The 15,868-nt window shown below is 41.2% G+C and overlaps 1 protein-coding gene across 1 annotated transcript in view; it reads right to left on the reverse strand.

The window, feature by feature from the left end:
- Nucleotides 1-13,503: 13,503 nt before the first annotated feature.
- ADCYAP1R1 (ADCYAP receptor type I) overlaps nucleotides 13,504-15,868 on the reverse strand; it is a 113,847-nt gene continuing 111,482 nt past the window's right edge. The window contains exon 15 of the mRNA XM_041488035.1: nucleotides 13,504-13,692. Within this exon, the coding sequence (XP_041343969.1) occupies nucleotides 13,504-13,692 (189 nt within the window). The remainder of the gene's footprint in view (nucleotides 13,693-15,868) is intronic.

Here is a 15,868-nt window from a genome sequence, read left to right on the forward strand (position 1 = left end):
GGGCTTCCAGCAGCACCAGCTGCTGTCACACTGCAATGTTCCACCCATGAGGTGGCCAGCTGGGTCCTTTGTGGCTTTCCATAGTGTTAGGAGCTATCACCCCTAATAAATGAAGGGATGGGGCTATTTTTGGGCTAAGAACAATTTATTGCTCAGATAAACATCAGTCTCAGAGGCTGTGAGATTTTAGAGGAGCAAGCAGTAGGCCCTAGCTCAGAGTAGTCATAATTTCTTTGTTACAAGGCAATATAGAATTTTCTAATCCAATAGACGGTTTATTTTGCTTTTCTGACCTATCACCTTTACTTAATTTTGCTGCACTGCAGATACCTTCATCCAATGGGCTTCTGTCACACTTACACACATCAGCTTCTATTATAATTTCTAAACTCTTAGTTTATCCTATACAACCACACTCCTACATTATAAAACCTTCACCATCTTATCAATATAGTTTTTTACTTACTTAAGGCATATTCTTATTTACAGCTACAGAGACATAAGTTTATGATTTTTCTACTTAATGTCTCTGTACTTTATTTTTACATCAATCCAAGCTCCTTCCAAGGCTGCAGATCAAACCCTCCTGGCTCTGTGGAAGTTTCTGTCTTTCTATTTCCCACAAGGAGCCTTCTGTAAATTCCCTGTCCTGAACGGGAGCTGCTTTTCTCACCTGGCACAGATCTGCATCACAACCTCTCTCTCTGCTCTCTCTCTCCTGAAGCATAAAACACCCTTGTTTTGTTGTGAAAAGCCAGACTTTGAGCTAGAGTGAATAGACAGATTAGCAAAAAAAAACTGTTCATGTGCAAGCTGCAAATAAACAAAATTAAGCAGTGTAAAAGTTATCCTTCAGCAAAGGGGCAGAAAGTTGTCCTCACACATCACTTGTCCCTACTCAAGACATCAAAACAAGGACTTATACTGGCACATTCCAGCCTGAGTGCTTAAACAGAAGGAAGACACCAGGGGCAAAACGCTGAACTCATGCAGTGAAACTTCTGTTGCAAGTGATCCCAACAACACCGAGGCCCAGATTTTGGGCCAGAGGAAAAAAAAAAAAAAAAAAAAAAAAAAAAAAAAAAAAAAAAAAAAGAAAAAAACAAAAGAAAAACACAACAAAAAACCCCAAACCCACAAAAACAACAACAAAAACCAACCAACCAAAACAAAAAAAAATAAAAAACAACCAAAAAAACCCAAAACCAAAAAATCCCCCTAAAACATTAACTCCTCCCAGGCCCAGAATGTTTGTCCTATCTTTGTTAACATTTACCAAAATTTCCAGTTTCCAAGCCCACGATTCCTAACCATCATTTGAAAGGGTTGTTTGCTGGCCATGCCTTGCCGTAATGATTTCTGATATTTTACTACTGGTTTTGAGATGTCTTGAGACAATCTAATGGAAATTAAGCACAGAATCCTGAAAAGCACTTACCTATAGAACAGTAATCTGCTTTAAGGAAACTCAAAGGCTCTTCAGTGACACAAACAAGTGACACAAAGCTTGATTTGTTTTTTCTTCTAAGCCTGTTGAACAGAGATTAAATTAGGCCAGAAGATCCCAAACCTTTTCTTGTCCAAAGGAAAATATGGAGCAGCCAAATATTAGGCAGAAGATGTGGGAAGGAATTAATCAAAGCAACCCCAATGCCAGGTGCCAGCTGAGCTACCTTGTGCCCAGAATGACTTATACATCCAAATAAAGGGTAATTTTGTGCTTTTTGAGGACCTGCCTTTGAGGACTGAAGTCTCAGTCCCCCCCCAGCATTTCTCAGCTCGTTGTCACCACACCCGGTGAAGTGACAGAACTGAAGAATGGATGATCTGCTCATTGCAGCCCCAACACGCAAAGAAATGCAAGAGCCTCCTGACAGCGTGATTGCAGAAGTTCAAAATGCAGGACTGGAAGTCTCTACATCAAAAGTCCAAGGAATATCTCCTTGGAAATACTTGGGTGGAGAATCGCGAAACAATTAGGCCGCAGAATGTACAACTCAGAGCCAATATCAGCAATTTCCAGGATTTACAGTGGCTTTTAGGAGAAATCAAGTGGATCAGGCCAATTTTGGGGATCACCAATGATGAACTTGCACCAATTTTCAATTTATTGAGAGGAGACTGCAACACTAAATCTCCCAGAACCCTCACAGCTGAGGCCCAAGAAGCCCTTGAGAAAGTTGCTGAGGCCCTTCAACAAAGACAAGCACGTGGTTATGCAATGTCACAACCATTCCTTCTTGCAGCGTTAGGAGAAAAAATGCTATTGTATGGTCTCGTATTTCAATGGAACTCCTCAAAGAGAGATCCTTGCTGACAGTCAGATGGATTTCCTTATCCTACAGATCTCCAAAACCAATTTTTACAAGATTAGAGATGACAGCTCAGATCATAATCAGAGCCAGAGTGAGATTGCTGACAATGGCAGGTAAATATTCCACCTTTGGTTCAGGGATGGATCAGGACGCACACCCAGCCTGAGGGCTGGTGAAGCAGAGAGAGCCAGAGCTTTGCTTGCACCATTCTTTGGGTGACCTTCCTCTTTCTTCAGGGCCGAGCTGGACTCCACCTCAACCTCTCCAAAAGCAAAGCAAAGGCACAGGAGGAGCATGAGGTGGGTCAAGACAGGAGCATTCCCAGGAGAACCTGCATCAGGCTTGGAGAACACAGCCATGCATTCACTCTCTCAGTTCCAGTATCTATTCAGCTTTTTAAAATCCACTATTCCAGTCCCTCAGTTTGCTCTGCTCTTGGGTAATTATTTAGGTCAGGAAACATTTGACTCCAGGAAATCTCTTTGCTGATTTTAGATGCTTCATCTTTAGTTCTATTAGAGCAGAGGTTAATTGTCCAGGCTTCTATAAATATGATTCTAATAAGTTATTTATTAATTAGGCATTCAACCCATCTGTCACAATGTCATATGGTTGTTGTAAGGAATAATTTTGTCTATTCTGACTTTCTTATCAGCTTTACTTGTAAAAGTAACCTCTGTTCCTGTGTTTGTTGCTGAGCACAGTAATGAGAATTTGTATACCAAATGTATGATGTGCCTCTGTAAAATGCAAGTGGCAATTACAGCTGTTGTGAGTTTGTACATTTACTTTGTGTCAGTTTGGATATTTCATGTGAGGCTTTATAAAACAAATGGTTAATAATCCTGAGGAGTGCTAAAATTTATCGGAGAAATATTTGATTTGGGCTGTGAAACAAACCCTGATCCCTTTTTGGTGACACACCTGAGTTGGTGTGGGTGTGTTTATGAGTCGGGGAATGCTTCAGACAGGGATATTTTGCTTTTTAGAAAGCCTGAGAAAGCAGCAAAAATGTCCCAAGCCGTGTTTAGCTGTGCTGTGTGTTCTGTGTGGAGCCACTGCCACCTCCTGGAGCTGGATGTGTGCAGCCACAAAGCCAGGCAGGGCTCCCAAACCTCTCCTGAGTGAGTTTTAAACCACTCCCCAAGGGCAGCTGCGAGAGACAATTAAATTACATCAGCTGCTTTCTCCTCTTCCTAGCCCCTGTTGTCTTTTGCAGAGTTTAACTCTCCAAGAATTCTTTTTAAATCCCTTTACAAACTACATGACACCCTGAAAAGACCAAAATCTACTTTTTCAGCTGTTTTTTATGGTGTTGCAGCAAAGACAGTTTATTAAGGTAACTGAAATTTCTAACTGAGAGTAGATTTCTGACTCTAATAATGTCAGCATGATTTTTTCAGAAAGTTTGATTGATTGGGCTCTAAATTAAAAGAAATCCTTCCAGCAGGCAGCTTTAGCTATTTTGCACATTGAGAGCTTCCCTGAGGCTGCCTGATGCACCCAGACCGAGAATAATTTGAGTATCTGAGGAGGATTTGTTCAGTTGCAGAAAATACAACTGAATTCAAGGTAGTTGCTCCTTGACTAAATGAAGTTTTCTTCATTGAAGTCAGGTGTCTGGGGTTTGGAGCAAATATGCTCTTGTGTGGTATTTTTTCTTTGAAATAGTGAATATTTACACGTGGCTTGTAGAGTGGCTAAAAAACTTTTGGAGGTGCCTTTTCTTTCTCTGCCTAAAAAAAAAAAAAAAAATCACTTAGGCTGCATAAAACATTTAGAAATCAGAGTTTTTCCAGACTCCCTGTTTTTTTTAATTTGATTTCTGTGATTAGGGAGACACTGAGTGGTGCAGCCATTCTGCACATGGTGGGAAGGGGAGACACACCCTGTGCCCCGTTATCCAGCCCTCAAAAAATAAAGGGCTGAGGCTGCCTCAAGTCACAGTGGAAATCCATGTGAAGGGCACTTACAGTGATTTGAAATGCAGCAAAAATGAAAACACGTAGATGTGCCCTGTCCTTCCCAATCCCCACCTGCCCGTGGCTCCCTTTGCTCCCAGGTCCTGCCTCAGTGGTGCTGTGGGGTGTGATCTCCAGCCCTGCTGCTCCCTGGCACAGCTCTGACCTCAATTTCACTAAAGGTGTGTCCATTTTCCCATCAAAGCACGTGGCTCCAAACACCTGTACTGTGGCCCAATAATGAGTTAAAATGTGCAGCCTGTGGGGGGGATTCATGAGGGACAGGCGAAGGTTTATGGTAACTGATGGAACAAAATGGGGAAAATACCAGAAATAGTTCATCTCCTGTGGAATCCTCTGTTTCAGGAGTTTGAATGTACTTCACAGAATTCCCAGAATGACCAGGTTGGAAGAGACCTTCAAGATCATCGAGTCCAACCCAGCCCCAACAGCTCAACTGAACCCTGGCCCCCAGTGCCACATCCAGGCTTTGTTAAACACACCCAGGGATGGGGACTGCACCACCTCCCCGGGCAGCCATTCCACAACTTTATCACCCTTTCTGGGAAAAACTTTTTCCTGATATCCAACCTGTATTTCCCTTGGTGCAGTTTGAGAGTGTCTCCTCTGGTTCTGCTTTAAAAATTTTTACTTGCTGCTTTAAAAATTACCCTGATGATAAAGCTCTTCAGGTTTGCTTTGGCTATAAAAGCAAGGAAGCACATCTGGTGTTACAGAGACCAATTTCCACCTCTGGCAGCTGGCAAGGTCATTGTTTGAGGACAACAGAATTTCTGCTCCCGTTTATACCCTGTAGGAATAATATTTGGTTCTGTGGATCAAACCCAGAAATACAGGGGTTCTTAGACAGTGTGTTACATTTGGTTTGGTGATATTGGCCCCCAGTCCTGTCTGATACTGATGCAGGGAGATAAACACCAGTGGTTTATGGAGAAGGAACACTGCAAGGCAAAGACCTCACCCCTGGTTGGTCCTGGACTGACTTTGCCCAGCAGATTCCAGGTCTCCTTCCCATGAAGAGCCCTTTTAGCCCAAAGAGCTTCTGCTACAGGAAAAGAATACACTACCCTGTAAGTTCACAGACAAAAAGTTCTCTTTGGTGCAATTTTATATCAGAACAGACTTTTACAAAATGATAATACATTTATTGTGTCATCTACAGCAGTATACATGTTAAAAACAATTTCTCAAAACACAAAAAAGGTTAGAAAGCAGCAGTTGATATCTGTGTTTCCACCTCATAACAAAGCTGAATAACCCCAGATCCCATTACCATTTAAACCAATTTTGACCAAAAAAGGTCAGTATTAGACCCAACAGGCCAGTAACTTTGTACCTTGACACAGTCAAAAGCCAAAATACAGCTTTCCATCCGACAACTTGGTTCTTCTCAGAGCTATAGCAGGGTGCATTGCCACTAAATTGACAAGTAGAAGGGAAAGAGAATGAACACACCAAATATTTGTTTTTTTACAGATTATACTGATACACAAAGGCCTCTCGAGACTTCTCTGCAAGCACAAAGTCCATTGGGAAAGGCATATGCAGAAGCCTAAGTAATTTCAGACACTGAAGAGTGTCGTATCACACAGTGTCATATCACACAGTAATTCTTCACATGGATGAATTCCCCAAAAGAAAGCCAATGGGAAATTGCAGTTTGAATCATAAGAAGGTGAAAGACCATGAGGTTCAAAACATTGTTCAAGCTCTGCTGGTGTGTTTTCATACACAAAGTACAATGTGTATTTAGCTGAACTTAGCTCTTTAGTACAGATATACACGGAGCATCATTAACATCAGAGCATCCTCAGCTGCTACTGCATCCTTCATATCTTCCTAACTTGTTCTCAAATGCAATTCTGAACTGGTTGCATGTGCCTGACTGCTAAAATCAGGGGGTAAAATCCTTTCTGTTTTATTTTTTTACTGCACGTGCACTGTTACTATGGTTTGTTCCTGGACACAGAAGTGCTGGTTGTGTGGACACAATCTGACACAGCATACTGAAAACTCTCCATGAGAGCTCCTAACTCTTTACCAGGCATCCACCTCCCCCAAATCTGGTTGGTAACACCCAACAGGAGCCAGCTCAAAGCTTTTCAAGACCATAATTTCTCAGCATGCAAGAGACAGAACAATAATGACAGGGCAAAGTTGCCAGGGAAAATTAATTTCTATCTAGGCCTCCCCAGGGTCAGCATCTGTCTCTAATCTGGTCAGGGAGATGTCCTGGAGGAGAAAAACAGCCACTTGCAAAGTGTGAATCATCTCACCCTGGAGCAGACATCAAAAATGTTTGATGTTTGTCCTCTGAAATTGCTCATTTCTCTCTTGTGACCAAAAAGGCAAAGTGGAGAAACCAGATTAAAGGAAGAAATCTTCCCTTTTGGTGTCTAAGTGACGTGGGTGTGTCCTTGGCCTTCTGCTCAAGATCTCTCCCAGAGGTGTAACTCTGAGCCAGAATACCTCATGCCAGTAGTGCCAGATGTTGAAAGGGACACATCTATTACAGCCCTTGGTATTCAACTCCTAAAGAAGAAAACTACTTAAGAACAGATATTTGGTTGTATTTTTGCGTTATGTATGTTCCTACAGTTCCAGAAACGGGAGCCCAAGGAACACTGCCTCCACTGAGATGATAAAGTCTGAGTTTGGACTGAACCCCACTCTGTGAGTTTATCTGTTTCCTAGATATCCACAGATATGACTTAGGAGCTACAGCAGACACTAATCCTGTCTGGATGCCAGGCAGGATCCCATGTGGTGTCCATATATCCCGTTCTCACCAAGCCTTTAGACCTCCCATGCTGTCACAGCTCTGCTGAGGTCACAGAAGAACAATATTAATAATATAAGCACACCTTGCTCTGGAATCCTTGTCCACAGGAGAAAGATCTCAGAACAAAAGAGAACATCTGGAATCATGGGATCACATAATCTTACGGGGAAAATCTTAATTTATTGAATTTTCTAAGTTTTTGATCTGTCGGAGCCTTTGCATAAATACAGAAAGGACTAAAGCTCTTCAATAGCCTTGAAGAACCTATTGCTATACAAAGAATTAATTATTTCCTTATGAATCATCCATGGACACTTCAAAAACCACCTCTGGGCTCTGGAGCCTCCACAGGCCACAGACTGAAAACTTCTGACATGGGCAATTGTTTCTGAAACACTCTTGAAACCCAAGTTCAAATAGCAAGGCAAATAAAGCCAATTAAATGAATGGGGTTTGCATTTCTTTTGTTGCTACTGTTTGTTAAATTCACTGTGAACAATTTTTTTTTTTTTCTTTGCTAATACTCTGAAATTTTGATATCTAATTTCTGTCAGGATTGGGCTGGAAAAATAGTGTAAAGTTAGATATTTGTATGGTTCACAGGCCACATTTAGTAGAGATTTAGTAGTAGTGTCAGACAAAAGCACTGAAACCTCCCAAACTGACACCATCAGTGTATTTTAACCTATTTTAATCATGATTTCCTGCAGTATTTTGACTGAAAATGTGTCTTATCTATTTGATTGGAAAAGCTTCCCTTGCACAATTATAACTGAAAATAGAAAAGCAAAATATTGGAGTTATTTTCCTTTTAGATTTGGCTGAAGAAAAATTGCTCAACCCCCAAATCTCATTTATACATTTTCAAGAACTGGAAATCTTTCTCTTAATTTTTTTATTGTTCCTTTTTAATTTCCTTTTCCCCCCAAGATGCTTGGTCAGCAGCTTCCAGGTAATTCGGCTGCTATTTTTAATTAATCCATGTCTGTCTGTATTTGATTCTTTGCACTGGTTTTGCTGTCCAAATTTGGATTAGAGCTGAGAGAAATGCAGCTTAATAGCATGATTATTTTTAGTCTTATCTTGCAGCTGTATGATCAAAGACAAACTGCAGACTTCATCTGAAATAAAGCTGTTTATATCTCAGGAAAAGAGAAGGAAACTGGAGGCAAGATCAGTATGACAAGGAATCCAAGTGAGCCAGAAGTTATTTCAACTCCAGGTTCAGATAAAGGTTTTCAACTGCCAAAAAAGTTTTACAGTAACTTTCCAGTGGGAAGAGAAGGTGAAAAAAAGATGCTGAATTTTAAAAGGAGAGCTGATCAGTTTAGGAATTAGTTTTAGGAGTAAAATAATATGAAAATAATAGCAATTAAAGAGTTTCCTTCATAATGAGGGAATATGTTTTGTTCTTAATCGTTTTGGCTTTGCCTATTTTTAGTTACTGGTTTCTTTTGTCCGTGGGGCTTTTGAAAAAAACCCCTGAATTTTTGAGCTGACCAGAAGTTCCTTCATATGCAAGCAGAAGTGGAATTTCATTCACCTTTGATATGAAAATATTATGAAAAGCTACAATTTTATAATACATGGGCAAGTCAAATTATGGCAACTAATGCTTCTGTCACTGCTGAAGAGGATCGGAGTCTCACAGTCAGGTTTTTAGCATGAGTCCAAGAAACTCACTCCTGTGTCCCATTCTGGTCCTCAAACTGCAAGAAAGAAGTGGCCAGACTGGAGAAGGTCACAAGGAGGACCGTGAAGATCATCAGAGGGATGGACAATGGGGGAAGTGAAGAAAAACTGAGGGACTTTTTCCCTGGAGAAAAGAAGCCTCAGTGGAGACCTCACCAAAAAGAGTGGTCAGAAAGAGGATGAAGGCTCTCTTCTCCACAAGGATCCACATGGAGAACACAAGGGCGGCAAGCTGCACCAGGAGAGGGATCATCTTGATACAAGAAAGACATTTTTTTAGAGTGAGAACAGCCATTCGTAGGAAGAACCTCCCCAGAGGTGTGGTGTGGTCCCTGTCAGGGGAGGTTTGCAAGAAGTGGCTGGACAGGGTGTGGGATAAACTCATCCTGGCTCCCTTTCTCATGAAAGGTTGGACTAAATTTGTCATTCAAGGTCACCTCCAGCCTTGGTCGTTGATTCTGTGAACTTCATTCCCTTCTGGAAGGTATCTCACACTTGCCATTGATGATGGAGAGAGTCCAGGGAGAGTCATCTTTGCAAAGGTAAACTCAAATTATCAGTTCACGGCCACTGCTGGTTGTTATTTAGCCTTGTCATTGGAGGGCACTGTCCTTAAGGTGCAATGAGAGACAGATGCTGAAAGGGAGCAGTCAAACACCCAATAAAGTGTTTGGATTTAACTTCCAAACTGCATTTTTCTCTGGACTCACCTGCCTTCATCCCTTTCAATATTTGCATTTGAAAACACCTGGTTTTCAAATGCAAATATAGAAATAATGCAGGGGAATTTGAGTGTTTTTCCTCTATGATTCAAAACTTCCCAGAACTAAGCATTTAAGGATCTTTCCCTGGGCTCTGAGTTCCAGAAATACTAAAAGTGAAAGTAAAAGGAGGTGACATCACCATGCAGCAATGAAACAGCTTTGTCCTTTACAATTTAGGTTGTAGTTTTCATTTTTGGGATGTGAATTGTTCTGTAGTACCAGCACTCCACACTGACAAGTCAATAATCAAAACAGTGGTTAGATACATTAAATAGTCACAAAACCTGCAGCACAAAAAGTTTTCTGTACATTTATAAAAGCAAAATAAGAAAATTAGACAGGAAATACATTATGGACATGGTAGAAAAAATGGCTCAAGGAGCACTGCACACTTTTTTTTTTGTTTGTTTTAATTGTGTACTGTTTTTAATAACACAGCCTTTCTAGCTCCAAAATATATTTCACAGTGAAAAATCAAACAAAGCACTGTTACACTCAGTTGATATTTACACACACACACAGAAGCAAACTGCCTGTTGGATTCTTCCCTCCTGAAACAAATGGAAAAACAGCCACTGCGGGGTGGCCACGCCTGGCCAGCACCTGCAGCTTACATTCAACAGAGAGATTTGTGGAGAGCTCATTTGTGCCATGGCATCAGAGTCTGGGTCCCATAACTGTGTCCACCTCAAGTGTGACCTGTCCCTTCCAGGGACACTGGGAAAGTTCCAGCGACTCAGGAAAAGCCAGATCTGCCAGTGCATCAACACTTTTATTCAGATAAATAAAATCATAATAGAATGTTTTGTTTTTTTTTTTTTTTCTTTTTTTTTTTTTTTGTGTACTATATTTTGTATTTAATATGTTGAAGATCCCATTTCTTCTGGTAAATTCAGTGCTGGTGAACAGATTCAATTTTTCTACTGAACAAGAAACACAATATCTGCAACAGTAGAAATTTCTCTTCCACTGCTCTCCAAACTCCTGAGCATTGGCTCAAGGAATTAAGGAGCAAATCCAACTTTTCACAACTTTTCCATCCTTGGACTCTCTATCTAGGACCACCAAAACTTAAAGGTAATAACAATGTGCTGAGGCCAAATCCCAATTCCAGGTGAAGCAGTTTATTCTAACAATAACAGCAGTTTTCTGTAGTGATTTAATTTAGCTGAGGACCTGGTCTCCAGTGTGCAGGGTCAGAGGGTGGTTTTGGTGATGTGGACATTTGCCCACAAGGCACTGGACTGAGATCCACCAACTCAAACTGCAGAGCACTCTAGGATGGCCAGGAAAACAACAAAAACCAGAAGTAAGCTCAGAATAATTTAAACAACAGAAAAAAAAAAAAAAAAAAAAGAAAATATCCAAACACCTTCTTGCTCTGGGCTGAAACAAGAAAAAGTCTCCATCTAGAGGCAGTTTTTTGACATCTTTTTCTCCACAATTCTAATTTATTTATGACTGAAAACTGGCTAATAGCCATTCATGCAAAAAAAATAGCTTTTTTTTTTTTTTTTTCTTCAAATAATACATTTACAGTTTTGGCAATGTAATCCTTGTGAAAGCCCTACATAAAATTTCCAGATTTCATTTACCTGATAAATCTGCCTTTCCCCAGCTGTGTCTGGACAGCAAAGTACCTGATTCCTGGAGAAACATTCTGAAATAGCTTTAAGAAACATCTGAAGAAAGACAAAGGGACAATCTATCAGTTAAAAACACTTTGACTTTTACAGAGAGCTGAGAAGAGGGAAAAAAATTCTGCTCTCAGAGCAGCAAATCAGTGCTGTAAACTTGGGAAAAAAAGGTGTTTGGATCATATAAATCCCATCTGTGAACCTGGAGTGCAGTGGAAGTGGTTTCAGCTGTTCTGCTGGTCCTCTGTGCCACGGCAGATTTCACATGACAGGGCTGTGCCCATCACTTAAGAGCATGATCCTGTATCAGTATGACCTCAAACAACATTTCTGTCTGTTTTGAATTTAATTTACATTCATTTAGATGGCTCCAGCTAAGAGCAGAATATTCCCGTAAAGGATTATATAAGTGTTAAGTATTACTATAATTATTATTTCTTTCACAACTTTCTGAGAGCTTTCTTTTTTTCTCCTTTTAAAAATAAGTAAACTAGGATTATCTTTAAAAATCTCTGCTTAAAATGACATCAAAACTCTTTTTTCTTTTGTACTTAAACTAACAAAAACCAGTGAAATTAAAAGCTCACACTCAGCTGACACTAAAATTCCAAGTATTTCACTTTTTTTTTCTGTTTTTAGTTTATGATCATGTCAACTAACACCAAAGAACAAGCCTGAATTTTGAATTTCCTGGTTACTATTAGTTTCAGTTCAATACTTCACATTTAAAATGTCATTTTCATCTTTGTTTGTAATATATGCATACACATACACGCACATATATATATATTTGATATATATATATATTTCTCAGTTCATAAATCCATAAATCCAAGATGAAGGGAGCGCTAGGATGGCCTTTGAGGCTTTTTTTTTGCGCTGTATAAAGACTCTTAAGAATTGACATCATCGACATTGGGTTGAAGTAGATTTGTAGCAGTCGTGGCTTTAACTACAAGGCAAAGGTTGAAAGAACATTCGAGCTCCTCTCCAAGAAAAGCAGTAAGACCATTGGTGGTGAAACAAACAGAATATCCCAAGAGAGAGAGAACTGCCAGGTGTGGGAAGTCATCCAAAGTCTTTATCCTTTCCTTCCGTGCCATCCTAGTGTTCAGTTTAGTTGGTTTTTTTTCCTCACCAAATTCAGGTGATTTTTTTTTTTTTACCTTCCAGGGTGATCCCACCAGGTCCTTCTCGTGCCTCTTTGCTCTGGCAGGGAAGAGTCAGCACTCAGAAGTCAACCAGGCTGCAAAGGCACGGCAGTCTGTGTGACAGCACTGCCCCCCAGGCCACCCATGGCACGTGTGGCCACTGGAGCAGAGGGTTCAAGGTCATCTGGAGGGAAAGGCCACCCTGGAACTGCTTCTTGCTCTTAAGGAGGGAGAGGAGGGACAGTTATTTGTGTTATAAAGAGTCCAAATGATCAATCTATCAATCGATGCCAAAAATAGAGCTATATCTCAACTGCATGGCCCTTTTAGAAAATTCACAGCTTAGCTAGAACAGAAAGCATTCCTGGGAGTGTCCCTGGGGATGGAAAGCACAGCAGGTCCCACTGCTCTCGCCTGAAGCTCCTGCACTGATATGCAGTTTGGTGTTGGCACAGCTGTTCCTCTAAATCCATCGGGAATGTCTGAATCCAGCCATGAACTCAATTTTCTGGAGGTCCTCCCGAATCAGCTGGATCAATCCACCCAAGCATATTTGCTCCATCCTAAGACTCCAAAGAGAAACACGGCGGAAATTCACGTGCCAAAAGACAGGGACAGGCTAAGACATGTTGGACCAGGGGAAAACAAAAATAGGCAAATCCAACCCAAAATGGAAACCCAGTGGATAAATGACAACGGTCATGTCCATTCACAGAGTAGGATCAGTTTGGCAACCAAGGATCACAACTGCACAGCAATCACTTGTTACTTTGGACGGACACGGATTACTCGCAGATGCTCTGAAATGGGAATAGTTGAGTGGGTGGGTTTGGCCTCTTGTTTGTCTTTTAAACATTCTCCATTAATGGCCTTGAGTACAGCTGGGTATTTACAGTGACTGTTAAAAAGAGATATTTACACATTTCATTTGCTTTTTCACCTCAGGGTAGGAGAGGAAAGAGGAAAGGAAAGGAGAAGAGAGGAGAGGAAAGAAGGAAAGGAAAGGAAAGGAAAGGAAAGGAAAGGAAAGGAAAGGAAAGGAAAGGAAAGGAAAGGAAAGGAAAGGAAAGGAAAGGGAGCGAGACCTGCACCACCACCAAAACTATTATTTCCTCTTTTTTTTCTTTTCCAAGGGATGGTTTTTGGTTTGCTCGTTGGTTGCTTTGCTCTCCTCAGCTGCTCATGTCGCCAGGTTCTCTGCATTTATGCTGGACATCCGAATCTGAGAGCTGCTCTTGCTCAGAATGGAGAGTTGTGTCCCCCCGTTCACTCCGCTGCTCGCTAGAGAAGGATGGCGATGTTTGAAATCCACAGCAAAATACCGGTTGACTTTCCAGCTCCTCCATTTTCTCTTTATTTCTGATTGCACCTTTAGGGAGAAACTTCAAAAGGTCATTTTTTATGTACTTAGCCGCTCGAGGACATGCTGACAAATTATCAAGATTAGAAAAAACCCCACAATTCGACAGAACTGGTTTTAAGCTTATTATTAAACTCCTCAGTTCAGCGAAATCTGAAATTACTTTTCCATGGCTGGGAAGAGGTCTGGGCGTGTAGTGGGGAACTACAGCCTAGCCCAGGTTCTGTGTCTGATTTCGGATAATTTAGGATCAGTCCAGAGGTGCATGGAAGACCTGATCAAACACCACCTGGAGGAAAAAATAGCCTGTTTTCATCATTGGCCAGTACCAAAGATACAGCAAGGAGCCAAAGAAACCAGCAATCAAAAATACTGGATAATATTGAAACACCCTGTCCACAGAGGCAGCTTCTCTCAGCTGCCATTAATGGATGGATGTTTACACAAAATTTTGCCTCTTGCTTTCAGATCCTCTCCAAGCAGACCAGCTCTGGGATTAATGCACATCTGTGCCACCCTCCTTTTCTTGAGAGGTTATTTTTTTTATTGGCATCCACAGTAAATCACCAAGAGTAAAACAATTCAAGGTCAGAAGTTCAATCAGGCAATAGAATCCCACAGCTTTTCTACTTTTCACTCATTACCAGTTTCCTGACAACACTCTGGGGTGTGCACAAGTGTATAAATATATAAAATAGTAAAGATTTAATATAAGAGAGGTTGTAGTAGCTCGAGCCAACATTTACTTGATTACTCATTCCTGTATTGTATTTCTGAATGAAACAGTGTAAGAACAAGGAAATATGTAGAGATGTTTTCCCAATATATTTTTCCAATCTCCAATGAGCTGCTGTGTCAAAGATGTTTGTCTTGTCTGTAACAGTCATTGATGAATTTTCCTGGACTGATATTGTCAAAATGGATGAGTATAAGTCAAAATGCTAAACAAGGGCTTCAACTGTATGGAAAAAAAAAAAACTACAGGGAGGAAAAATCCAACTGGAAAACTTACACTCTCCTTCTAAGACCTACAAATTTCTATTTGGGTTAAAGTTGTCTAAAACATAGATATTTAAAAATTAGATAGAGAATTGAGTTATATTTTCTCTGTAAAAAGGGAATAGTTTGCACCTGGAAGAGTGTGATATTCCAAACATTTTCTTGCTGTAGGAAATTTAGTGGAGGCACAAGACATTCTCTAATTACCATTTTCTGATATCTTGAGAGGGAAAATGGCTTTAATTAACCTGGTTGTGTTGGTTTGGCTAAGAACCACCCCCCCACACACTCCTTCCAAAGGAATTCAGGAGACCTTGACTATGCCCATGAGCAAAGACAACCCATAAGTTTGTTTGATGAGCTTGGAGATTGTTGTGGTTTATCTGAGAGGGAATCACTTGGATTAAGGAGTTTGAGACCTCTTTGTACCAGAGATCAGCAATGCCAGGCTATACCAGCAGTCAGCCCCCTTGAAAAGGAGGAAAGAAGTTGATTTTAGGAGAAGACTCCAACTGTTGTGCTGCCCAAGAGATGTGTAGCAGTGGAGGAGAGAATGGATGAACTCTAGACGTTCCATGCTCCTCTTAAGGCAACACTGAGCAGGGAAACCTTTTCCATCAATTCAGAAAACAATTACTTCAGCTGTTCAGTCAGACAAACAGGAAGGGAAATGCAGATTGGAACAGGAGAAGCAGAAGAAACCACAGATGTGGCCAGCAGCAGTTGCCATGTGCTGAGAGGAGTGTGAGGCTTGCAAGGCACCCAGGTGGTGTCTGGGGGATGGCTCTGGGCACCTGACACCCTTGGGCTGTGTGTGTGTAGGGGTGAAGGTGGCAGGGCTCAGGAGAGAAGCTGGCACCAGTTGGGTGGTGCCCAAGAAAACTCAGCCTTCAGTGGAGGGTTTGACACTGTTCTCCTCAGCCTTTTCCTAGGAAAGCTGGCCAGATTTAGGGTGGGTAGATGATCTGCAAGAGGGGAAGGAGACCACACTGCGAGGTGAACAATGGTTTTTTATTTAGCCTGGTATCTTATCACTAATGGTGTCCTCCAGGTATTGATATTGGAGCCCACACTGTTCCACAGGGCATGGAATGGTTTGGGCTGGAAGAGACCTTAAAGGTCATCTCTTCCACCCCCTGCCATGGCAGGGACACCTTCCACTACTCCAGGGTGCTCCAAACCCTGT

This window comes from Pyrgilauda ruficollis, unplaced genomic scaffold (assembly GCF_017590135.1).
Source record: "Pyrgilauda ruficollis isolate IOZ18807 unplaced genomic scaffold, ASM1759013v1 scaffold12, whole genome shotgun sequence".
Classification (NCBI taxonomy): domain Eukaryota; kingdom Metazoa; phylum Chordata; class Aves; order Passeriformes; family Passeridae; genus Pyrgilauda; species Pyrgilauda ruficollis.